The sequence below is a fragment of the Sturnira hondurensis genome, unplaced genomic scaffold (genome assembly GCF_014824575.4).
Source record: "Sturnira hondurensis isolate 20B ecotype Veracruz unplaced genomic scaffold, ASM1482457v3 Scaffold0004474, whole genome shotgun sequence".
Taxonomy (NCBI): Eukaryota; Metazoa; Chordata; class Mammalia; order Chiroptera; family Phyllostomidae; genus Sturnira; species Sturnira hondurensis.
Genome location: NW_028077105.1, coordinates 3275935 through 3288168, shown reverse-complemented (window position 1 = coordinate 3288168; position 12234 = coordinate 3275935). Strand labels below are relative to the sequence as shown.

Here is a 12234-nt window from a genome sequence, read left to right as displayed (position 1 = left end):
GTAATGGGTAGAGAACTCCAGGAGGGGAAGCATTCTATAGGCCTATGATCAGGTCTCCGCCTTTTAGTGAGCCTGTGCCACCAGGCTGTGAACGGCACCCGCACTTCTCAGTCTACCCCCCACGCCCTTGGGTCGGGCAGGCTGGAGAGGAAGGGCTGCAGCTGGAAACTTCCCTCTCCCAAGTTGGTTGCGCTCTGATAACACCCCAAGAGCTTAGGCCCTGGTAAAAATGGTTTCTCCTCAGGGCTGGCCTTGTGAAGAAGAACAGAATGCTCCGGCAAATTTCAAAATGGTTCCTTTCTCTCCTCCCCTTCTCAAAAGTACGAGGGGATTTTCCTCCTATATTCGCAGTGAGGAGCTGGTGGGGCTTCTGGAAGCGAAATGCAAAAAAGGATGGGACTCCCCTATGACTGTCTCTCAAACTTGGGGGGCAGTGTCTTATCCTGTGACCTTACATCCCTGATGGATCTGAGGAGAGCTGTTGATTTCTCAGTGTGTTTAGCTTTCTCTTTGCTGTCCGGATGGAGTGACGACTTCCAACCTCCTGACATGCTTAACTGGTAACTAACTGGTAACTCTGGTTCCAACTGTTTCCGACGGTGCTGCTTCCCCATCTAACCATATAATAAATCAAGTGCTATCTGACATGACCTGGGCCCAACACACACAGGGCCACTCTCTTCTCTACTCTTTAAGAGTCCTACCTGTGTTGCCTCAGAGCTGCGGACCTTTCCTCCCCAAGTTCTGTGACTGAATCAACAAGCGACACAGCAGCTACACTTCACAGAGAACCAATGAAAACAATGGAGGTTCCAGACAGTTTCATTATTTATAATGTCACTAATATATTTTCAAAAAGACTAAAAACAACCCAGAATACCTTGGGAAATGCCTTTTTATTAATCACAATTACTATACCTGCTATCTCGCTCTGGGATTTCCTTAATCGCAATTCTGACTTGGTTGCTCAGGTCTCGACCTGCATAGACTATCCCGTAAGTGCCTTTTCCCAAAACGACTCTGTCGCCGTTTTCATCATATTCATAGTCATACTACAAAAGGAAAAATGGGGAGAGAAGATCGACACATTAGTTACATTCTACATTTTGAACATCAACTTCTTCCAAGAGCATTTTTCCTTATTTTAGCAGATAGCTTTAATAAGGGAAATGGTAACATGAAATCTTTAAGAGTAGCTTCAAGGACCAAAAAAGAAAAAAAAGACACTCAACATTGCTCAGACAGTACGCTCACATTTTCAAGACTGTTACAAATACAGTAGGGATTATGTATTTCAATCCATAAAGGTGTTTTTTCTTAAAGCCCACTTGGATTCTTTTACCCACTAAATCCAATTTTTCATTGATTCTAGATATAAGTAGGAATAGCATCAATATCTATCATATCTAATTAATCTTTCTTTTCTAGCTTCTGGTGTTATTAAAGTATTTCACACTCTACAAGGAGAATAGAAGCACTGGAAGCCATTGGTTAAGAAGAAAAATTTAAGGTCTTACTTATTGACAATGATAAAGGGTTATTTTTACATCACCCCAATTCCCCAAGACTAAAACACATTTTTAAAATAATAGAGAGAGAATGTTATCTTTTATGTAAGAAGGAAATATCTACAGCTCTGTACCCCTGACTGTCAAGCATGTCAGTCAAATATGGAAAACTGGATCAAGTAAAAGGGATTTAGAGGGCATCTGGTAGAGACCTCCCCAGACCCGGAGGTATCACCCAGAAAGGCATAACCTTTGTCTCAGACTGGAATTACGGGATGTAGGGCCATCAAACGATCAAGCCACGTCTCCGTAGAAACCCAGTGGAAGACCAACACACCAGAAGAGATCACAAGAACGAGACCCTTGGCTTGGCCCCACTTTGCTGGAGCGCAGGACTGTAGCCCACAGCCAGGCTCAACTCACAGCAGAGTCTGACCTGGCCATTTAAAAATGACTGATTTCTACCATTTACAAGTCAGCAAATCTAGCATTAACACTGACAAATAACTCCCAAGAAGACAATGATCATGGCTTTTTATACTCACATCACAGCCTTAAAATATACCAAGCAGAATTGATAAAATTACACAGGAAAAGTCTAATCTAAACTATAATAGGTTTTCCCTGGCTGGTGTGGCTCAGTGGATTGAGTGCCGGCCTGTGAACCAAAGGGTCACTGGTTTGAGTCCCAGTCAAGGCATATGTCTGGGTTGCGGGCCAGGTCCCCACTGAGGGGAGTATAAGAGGCAACCACACACTGATGTTTCCTCCTCTTTCTCCCTCCCTTTCCCTTTCTCTAAAAATAAAGAAATAAAATCTTAAAAAAAAATAGACAATAGATTTTAATAGAACTCTTTAAGAAACTGATATCTCCAGATGACAAATTTAATATAGAGACCCTAATAGCAAAATTAACAAATCCAACATACACAGAGAGATCCCTGCACCCAGACATAAATTCCTTTCACACATATATGAAAAACATAATAATTGTTCATATATTCAACCACAAATAAAATTTCAACAAGTTCCAAAAAAAACCCCCAAGTTCCAAAGAACTGATATCATTAAAAAACATGACCTTTGACCACAGGATATTAAAAATAACATAGCCAATAAATATATTTGAAAACTGACTACTGCCATTTTAAGATAATCAACAAATTAATCAATGAAATGACTGCGGGGATTACATAATAGAAAGAATGACAGGGAGAGCATTACAAATCAAATGCCCGAAGATACAGAGTATGTAGATAAAAATCTTCACGGCCTTAAAGAATTGCATTAGAAAACAAAGAAAACTTTTAAACAATTAAGTCCAACTGTCAACTCAAAGAAATATAGAATGAATAATATATCACTGTCCGAAGGCAGAAGGGGGCTTTTGGTTTTGATAATACAGTAGACTAAGTACCAGAAAAACTTCCTGCTATAAAAACCTAGATTAAATAAAATAGACATTCTTTTAAATGCCTAGCCGGGATTACAAAAAAAAGTTAAGAAGGCTGCTAGGAACCAAAGGGGAAAAAGAAAAAACAACAGGTTATCACAAGAACTGATGTCTCTGTAGCCTGTGGTATAGAAACGGGGTCGGGCTTTCCATCTCATTGATCTAGGGCCAGGGCTGGTGAACATTTCTGTAAAGGACCCAACACTGAGTATCTTCAGGCTTGTGGGCCATATAATCTCTGCGGCAACTACTCAACTCTGCCACTGTGACACGGAAATAGCCCAGTCAATAGATAAACAAATGGGCACAGTTGGGCTACAAAAAACTTTGTTTACCAAGCAGTGGCAGACTGACTTTGGCCTTTGGGCCGCTGTCTGCCAATCCCTTATCTGGGACGTTAGTCTTAATGCCCACGAGGGGACAGGAGATGAGGCCTCGTGCCTACACTAGGTCAAGAGCTAGAACACACAAAATCAGAGTCCTTGAAAAACTTTAATTTGGTGAAAGTGTGTATTAGAAAAAAGTTAGCCCACTGTACTAGGAAACAAAAAGGAAGCTTGTCTGTCTCAGACCAAGCTCTGAGCGGACAGAAATGAGTCTCTTCTTAAAGCTTTCAACCACAGGCTGTTCCTCATGCTGTTTGGAGTTCAAATCTACACTTATCGTAATACCCATCACTGGTCTTAAGTTGTGGAACGTCCCTGGAATTCCTAGCAGAAACAAAGCAAACACATCTTAAAGGGAGATGCCCTTAATACAGGCTATGCAGGATTCTCACTGATAAGGAAACACTGAAATTGAACTCACAATTCAAAACTTTTAAATATATTAGGAAACAATTCATCGCTAGTGAGAGCTGGTTTGAGAAATATCAATCTCTAAAACTTTGTAACATTAAAAAAACGTTATATTAAGTATATTTAATATAAGAATATAAATAAAAATATAACAAAAGGATAAAAGATACTCTAAAAAATGGTCAGATTTGAGACAGAATCAAATATAACTTCCAGGAATTGAGTCCTAACTAGCAAGAATAAAAATAAATACATACTCAAATGCATTATAGGAAAACTACAAAATATGAAAAGAGAAGATTATAAAAGGAGGCAGAAATTAAAAAGAAAACATTACCTACGGAAATATCTAATCACATCACTTCGCAGCCTCCCTGGGGTGCACATTCTCCATGTGCCGTAGCATTGCTGCGAAGGATGGAGAAGGTGCGGGGACATGTTGCTACCAGCTCCAGTTTGTATGTTTCTGATAGGTTTCCAAGTCTTCACAGAGGGTGACCAGGCTGTACTGCCTTGTGGGAAACTACAACCACTGGCCTCCCTCTCACTGATCTCTGGCTGGGGCGGCGGCCAGCCTCTGGCAGGGAGCTGTCTCCTTTCCCAGTGGCAATCCTGGGTTCCTAGGAACCTGGGGGTATGTCAGAGACTTCTTTTACTCTGGCTGCTAACATAAGGCTAAAGGTTATCCTAATCCAGAGCAGAAGACCAGGTATGTTTTCAGGTGACAGATTAGGCAATAAGAATCACTGAGCAATTTCCACAGACTAGGAAATAAAACTAGAATCCAGCAAAGAGGCAGTGAACACAGGCGAAACCTGCCACCTGGAGCTCAAGTCTCCACAGCCACTTCCTGTGGCTGGAGTGTCTGTCACGCTATGCCACGCATGTTGGAAATCTGCCAGCCAGGACTCAGGGCGGGGACCACCACCAGAGTAGTTCCTCTTTGCCGATGTGTACTCTCACTGGGATGGAAACATGTGCCCTGAAGCTACAATATTACAATGCTCTGTAATTTAAACAAAAAAAACCTAGTTTTCAATAACCTACCTCATTTGATGGTCATAAATAAGCTTGTGTCAGAATAGAGAAGGTCTATAATTAGCTCCAATTTACAAATGATCTGAATTAATCTTTTCAGTGAAAATATGTGGTTTAAACCCAGCTCATTAGATTTTGCATTTAGTGTTCTTTCTGCTATAGGGAAATCCTGTTATACCATAAGAGTGTATAATGTTTCCAAATGCCTGTACTGTACAGCCGCTCCAGTAAACCATCAATATCCATTGGGCATCCATTCACTTTTTCAAGCAGACAGTCGGTCACCCTCAGGCACTCATCTTGGATTCCCCTCTTCCCTTTCCTTTGCTCCCCATCCCAAACCCACTGCCAAATGCTGTCAGGTTTATCCTCACTGCTACGGCCCAGGTAAGGTCCTCCTTACATTTCTTCTGTACTAATTCTACAGATTCCTTTAAACATTTTTAAAAAACTATAGTTGGCACGCAATATCATTATTAATATTACTACAACGTAGTGATTTAACATTTATATACCTTACACTGCGGTCACGATGACATGTCCCGTACCCACCTAGGCACAGTTACTACGATATTATTGACTGTACTCTCTGTGCTGTACACCATATTCTGATAACTGCTTTATTTTAACTGGCCCCCATTTCCCCTCCTCTCTTGTTGCCCTGCTCTCCAATTAATTCCCCATTAAGTTGACGGTAAACTTTCCAAAGTCCAAAGTTCCAAAATGAGCTCCCCATGTTTCTGCCACTGTCTCTGTTTATTGGTCCTCACTATTTTTAGGATCAAATCCAAACTCCTTCACACAACGTTAAAAACCCTTCAGATCCTATTGTCGCCTCTGTTCCAACCCTCTCCCTCATCGACCTCCCCCCAAAACTCCCAGTGAGGTTCCTCAGATCCTTCTGCCTTTACACATACTGTGTTTTCTGCCTTAGGTGGCCGTCTCATCCTTCAAAACCAAGCTCCAGAAAGCTTCCCTGACTTCAAAATCCAGGTTAGGTTCCGGCCTAGTATGCTTCCAAGGCGGTCTTGCACTTACTCTTCCATCCACTTAGCACTGTTCTCTCCCCGGCCCAGTCTGCACCTCAGTCTGGACTCTGAGCTCTATGAAAACTAAGAATTTATCTTTGATTGCTCTATCCCTAGTCTTGGCAATATATGGCTTATAATAGATGCTCAGCAATTATTTGCTTAATTAATCAATCAGGCATTAGAAAAATCAATGAGAAACTTTTTTTCAATCAGGTGTCCAAACAAGACACTTGAAGTCAGTATTGCTTAATTTGGGGTTGAATGGAGTTTTGCCACAGGGACGTTTATACAGCATGGTGAAGACTACATAAGCCGAGATGAAGCTGCTCCAGTTGTAGTTTCTCTCAGACATGTAAAGCATCAAGACTCTTCTTTTAAAAGACTGTTTATTGGACACAGACTCCTGTTAGAAGTGGTCATAGTAAAAATCTAAAGGATTTCATAAGATAAATGTGGCTGAACACTCTGCCAGTGGATAACTGCTGCTTGGTTTCTTTTTTTTCTCCTTTCTCTTCCTATAAGGCAGGTCCGAGGAGCCTGGCCCTGCCCACAAGGACAGAACGGGGCCAAGAGCCAAGGGAGTGCAGGCACGTTAACTGACACAAATGGAAAAAGGGGGTGGGGAAGGGAGTGTTCTGAAAAATAGGAGGTAGGATTACACTGCTTATATATTTTACATTCTATTTCTATGGCAATAGACTAGCAAACCGGGTTGTTGCTAAGGGAAACAACTGCATTTTGAAGCAATGATGGGAATACTTCTAGAATCACCCCTCTATTGTCGCCTGCCCAGAACAATCTAAACTGGTGCTGAGCCCTGGCTGGTGTAGCTCAGTGGATTGAGCACGGGCCTGCAAACCAGAGAATTGCGGTTTGATTCCCAGTCGGGGCACATGCCTGGGTTGCAGGCCAGTTCCCAGCGGGGGACACATGAGAGGCAACCATACATTGATATTCCTCTCCCCCTCTCTTTCCCTTCCCCTCTAAGAATAAATAAATTAAAATTTTAAAAAAACTTAAAAAAATAAAAATAAACTGGTGCTGGAAAGAAAACCAGTGTAGGAAGACAGTATTGACCAGGCCAAATGGCAGAGTGGTGACTCACTTAGTTCTTGCATGGTCAAGAGACCAACAGTAAAACAACCTTCTACAAATCCATGCACTTCTCTCTGTACCTAATTACATTAATTGAGCAGTCACCTTAAAGACCCAAACAGTAGCTTTGCTAATTTCCAGTACTGCCTTAACATACAAATGTGAAAAACATAAGTAACATATTCATATCAACAGAATGCTAAAAATGCTTCAGGTACAAATATCTAGTTTGATCTCTCCACCCTCAGATCTTTACTCAGGTATCACCTTGTCAACGAGTCTTCCAGGGCTTCCTTGTATAAAACTGAACATCCCATTACGATGTGACTTCCTCATTCCCTCCTTGCCTTGTTTTTCTCCTTAGCACTGATCACCATCAAACATACTACAAATTTTACTTATTGAAGTTGTTTATCGTTCATCTTCCACTAGAATGTAAGATCTACGAGGGCTGGGATTTTTCTCTATGCTGCTCTCTGTCGCATTGCCAACACCTAGAACAGCACCGACTGCACAGTAGGTGTCCAATTAATGTTTGTTGAGTGAATTGATGAAATGCACTTGGACCCCCCAAATGCGGTATGGAGATTATTTTAAGCTGAATGAAAACATCTCATTAAGTACAGTACTTTTCAGTCTATAAGACACACTTTCCCGCAAATTTGGGAGGAAAGCAGGGGTATGTCTTACAGTCTGAATGTAGCTTACCTGGCTCACTGTGGGGTGGGGGAGGGCAGTGGCCTATGTTATTTATGTTATTAAATATTTTACCACATTTTTTGCTTCAAAAATTTTTTTTCTATTTTCCTCCTCTAAAACCTACGTGCGTCTTGTGGTCCGGTAACTCTCACAGTCTGAAAAATTCGGTAGCAGCTGTAGAAAAAAATCTTATCTAAACCTCTAATTTGCAAAGCCTCTTGAAACTACAGCTGCCGTACCCCTCTCTGGGAAGTTTAGGACCACTCATACCTGGATAGGAAATTACATAGACAGAACCTCCACAGAACCTTCTGTTCCTTGCACTTGTTTCTCACAAGTTTCCCACCACGTGCCTTCCCTTGAAATCCTATTGAGGACTTTTCTTCTTAAGATAAACTCTTAACTCTAGCTGTTCTTCTTTGTATGTTCCCACATACATAAACTTTCTCTTTTCTCCTGTTAATGTCTTTTGTCAGTTAATTCTCAGGCACCAATTACTGAACCTAAGTTGGTAGAGGAAAAACTTTTTGTTCTCTCAACAGAATGAGCGAGTAACAATTGACACTCACATCGTATATCACTTTGTGACCTATTTTCTCAGAGTGGTAACTGGGGGTATTTAGCCTCAGAGCTGGACAAAAATCGAGAGACCATGCTAAGAGAAACACACCAGTGTGATACTTGACTCCAAATTGATTTAAATGAATTCTAAACCATAATTCACTGTTTGTGAGGCAAATCATCAAGAAAGGAAATGGCATGGCATGTCATCATCCTGAAGACGCACGAGTCAGAGGAAAGTCTCCCTTTGTCTTTCCTGTCGCCACTCCATCTCACGAGGGGCCAACTTCCTCTCCATGCACACTGGAAACTGTATGAGCAGGTGCCCAGGGCCAGCTGCTGTGATTGCCTCAGACTTGTATCGATCACATGCCCGTTTTGACAAGACAATGAGGTAAAAATGCATATAAAGAAAGAAGACTTTGGGGGGGAAAGGGGGAGAGGGAGGGAGGGAGAGTGAGAGAAGGACAGACAGATGGAGGAAGAGGATATGCATGAAGGATATCCTCAGAAGAGGAGTGGAAAGGAAGACACAACGTATTTTATGTTGAGCACCAGAAGTACCTCATTAATTTTTTTCAAGAAAATAAGAAAAGGAGATGAAAAGAGAATGTGTTGATAACAGCCTGATTATGGTATTCATTCTACATTGATTTAACATTGATTAAATCACCTTTAAGACAGTTTACTATCATTCACTCTGCCCCCTCCAATCCATATCCCCCTCCCCTCAGTTTGAGACACTATTTAAACAATTCTGGTTTTGTTACCCCCACCACCAGCTTCAAACCCTTCCGAGCCGTCAAGCCTTCTGACCACTTCTGCTTGGAAGGTCTGGCACCTTGCGAGACTATGTCATTAAAGGGAAAACAATCCAGCCACAATCCAGCCTTGGGATGGTAATAGTCCTGTGCTGGCTACCAAGTGACAACGCAGTAAGAAGAGCTAGGACAGTGGAGTGGGCAAAAATGCTACGCGAGCAAAGTGAGAAGTCCTGAAAATGATGAAAAAACTGGTATGAGTTGGATCTCAAAAAGTCCTGTCATAGTCATCAAGCCCGCTTGATGAAAAGAGAAGAAAAAGCACGTGGAGTTAGGCACCTGCATGTCAAGGCCAGATGTAGGAAAAGCTCAGCTGTCTGAAAAATAGGAAGGAAATTGGCCTTGCTGGACCGCTGGGTGCAAAGGAAATGGTTAAGTTACAGCTAGACAGTTAAGAACACGGTACGATGTGGAAATCTCCTTCTATAAAGAGTGGGTTATAGTTAGGGGAATCACAGGATTAAGTCCACATGAGAGACCTGCCTGGTGATGACAGAGACCGTGTACTGACAGAGGAGAGAGGCCACGTGGGAAGACCTGAGATGGGGGTGGTGACAGAGAAAATGAAACAAGGAGCTGCAGGAAAGACTGGGGGTGAGGGTACGAGGGGCTGGAGAAGCAGCTGCTCTGACACGTCTGGCCTGAGTTGCTGGGTAGATGCCCTTCTCTTCGTGAAGATATGGAAGGCTGGGAGAACAAAAATAGGGACCACAGCTGATAAGTGTTACAACCCTTATGATTAACTGTAACCAGCTGTTCAATAATTTCTACATAAACTTATTAATACCTTAAATTACTTAAGATATGGGCTCATAATTCTTCCATGTCAAAGCATAGCCTTGAGTCAAAAGACATGGCTTTGAATCAAAAGAAGCTGTTTCTCTTTGTGTTTAAAAATAGAAAAGTCCTCCAAAAGTGGTATTGAGCTGTATTTGAAAAACCTTGTACAGTTTGTACTAATCTTGAAAATTATACAATACTTGAGCTAGAAAAGGACATTTAAGATCTTCTTGTTCAATTCCGTCTTAAGGAACGAAATTGTCTTAGCCCAGTGGGAGTATACATTTTGTCCAAAGTTATAAAACTGGCTGTTGGCAAAGTCAGAACTAGAACCCAAGGCTCCTGACCCCTGCATGGGGTACACGGACCTCACCAGAGCCAGGGACAATCAGAAGGAGGTTCTGGCCATCGCCCAAAAGAGGCGGAGCCCCTCCCACAATTGTGCCTCTTAAAAGAAAGCACACTATTCAAATAGGGAGAAAAGCAAATCTTAACTTGGGTTTCAAATAAAAAGTTTTCAAACACCAAGAATTCTAAGCATTAGCTTCAAATTTGTAGTTTATAGGACCACATTAATAGCTGACATTTGTTGAATGTTGATACCACTTTAAGTGAAGGTAAAGACATTAAAAAATGTCTGACCTTTCCAACATTTTAATTTTGTTTTAGGTATCTAATGCCTTCAGGAATTATATTTAAACAATTTTAATTCTATCTCAAATTGAGGTAAAGAATAAGAAAATAATTATCAACATAGAAACCTAATCACTGAAGTAATCTTTCTTGTTTACACTGTAAGGAATGGGAAGCAGAGGAATTATTTTTAGTTATGTCTTTTACGGGCTTAAGTTCAAGGTCAGTTTGTGATAATGAAATTAACTGATTTTAATAAAATATTTAGAATACTGAAAAAATTATTTTAATCAAAAAAGTTGAAAATATCTAAGAAATGTAATCAAAGATATAATGGATTTATCATAAATATTGAAAAAAAAGTTAAGGGCATTTATTAATATCCTATATTATAAAGGTGCTCTGGCTTTGAAGGATTACTCATGGCGGGCCAAGATGGATCTCATCATCTTCACAGCCCAAAACATTACTGGACCCATTCATTGATGTTATGCTTATAGAATAATACCAACAACAACAAAAAATGTCAATACCCTGAGTTGTGGCATTATGGTAAACTAAACCAAAATACTTAAAACAAGTATGTTTTAATTCACTATACAGACTACCCAGTCTACTGGGAATACTGCAGAAGCCTTTCTACATCACAGATTTTAAATTATTCCGATAGAATGCAAAGGACAGAGTGTGAGAATATTTTTGTGACATTAAAGAATGGTACCCTGCGCTTCCTTGAGAAGGGTGTGTCAGGAGCGCGTTGATGAATCAGAGCATTACTGTACAAGCTGTTTCTTGTGAGGCGAGCAGATCTAGAAAAACCCTCTGGATATTCCTAGGAAAGAACTCTGAGCACTTCCCTCTTGTCTGGTTTGGTGGGTGAGTGTTCTCAGTGCTTGCACAGAATCCTCTGCCATTGTTACATTAAAGGAGAGTTTACAGGCTCTGCACCCCACCCCCCACCAACACTCACATGCACCCCCTGCACCCTCTTCCCTCAGTAATGCTTTAAATAGTTCATTCTGAAAAATCAGCCACAGAGAAACTTTGTAAAAAGAACATGGAAACCTAAGCCGTTACCTCCAGGGAGTCTCCTTCACAGTCTCCTTCCTCCACACCTCGCCCCTTCTCTTCGGTAATGGTGTTCACCATTTCAAAAAACCTACAATGCAAGTTGGTATGTGGTCACTCGTAATACACAAACATTAAAATATACACAAGTATGTTCCAAAGTGATTTCACAGGAAAAAAGGGAGCTAAGAAAGTCAGGTGATAAACCATCAGTATCAGTGTGAAAAATATGATTTTCAAAAAGAAAACAAATTTCTGACTCATGAATGACTTTGAGTAATAGTAACAAATATAGTATAGAAATCGAATAGTGAGGTAAGACAAGGTCAGAGATATCTTAGTAAAGCAGACTTAGATATCAGACCAAGATTGTTAATGTTGGTGTCGTTAAGCTCCCCCACCTCTCTGAGACTCACCCCTTAATTATAAAATGGGGACTACACTTATCTCCTAAGCTGTTGTGAAGATGACCTGAGGTACACTTATAAAGTGCTTACTTAGCACAGTGCACTCATTAAATACTGGCTATTAGTGTTTTACTGCCGTTAAATATTACTATTTAAGTGGGACACCACAAAAATACCTGTATTCTAGAGCAGTGTCTCTGAATTCTGAAGTCACTATTTGATAGAGTGTTGGCCACTGTAACACCTGGTCTCAGTGACTAATTCTTCTGCCTGAGCACCTCAATATCATACTCATGAGACCCCATAAACACAGTCTGTGAAACCCTAATGTGAACCAGGAGCA

At 41.0% G+C, this 12234-nt stretch overlaps 1 protein-coding gene across 2 annotated transcripts in view; it reads right to left on the bottom strand.

Annotated features, from left to right (window-relative positions):
• MAP3K5 (mitogen-activated protein kinase kinase kinase 5) overlaps positions 1-12234 on the bottom strand; it is a 180090-nt gene that overhangs the window by 44878 nt on the left and 122978 nt on the right. For both annotated transcript variants that reach the window (XM_037045671.1, XM_037045670.1), the window contains exons 14-15: positions 11494-11575; positions 919-1052 (exon numbers count right to left, since the gene is read on the bottom strand). In XM_037045671.1, the coding sequence (XP_036901566.1) occupies positions 919-1052; positions 11494-11575 (216 nt within the window). The remainder of the gene's footprint in view (positions 1-918; positions 1053-11493; positions 11576-12234) is intronic.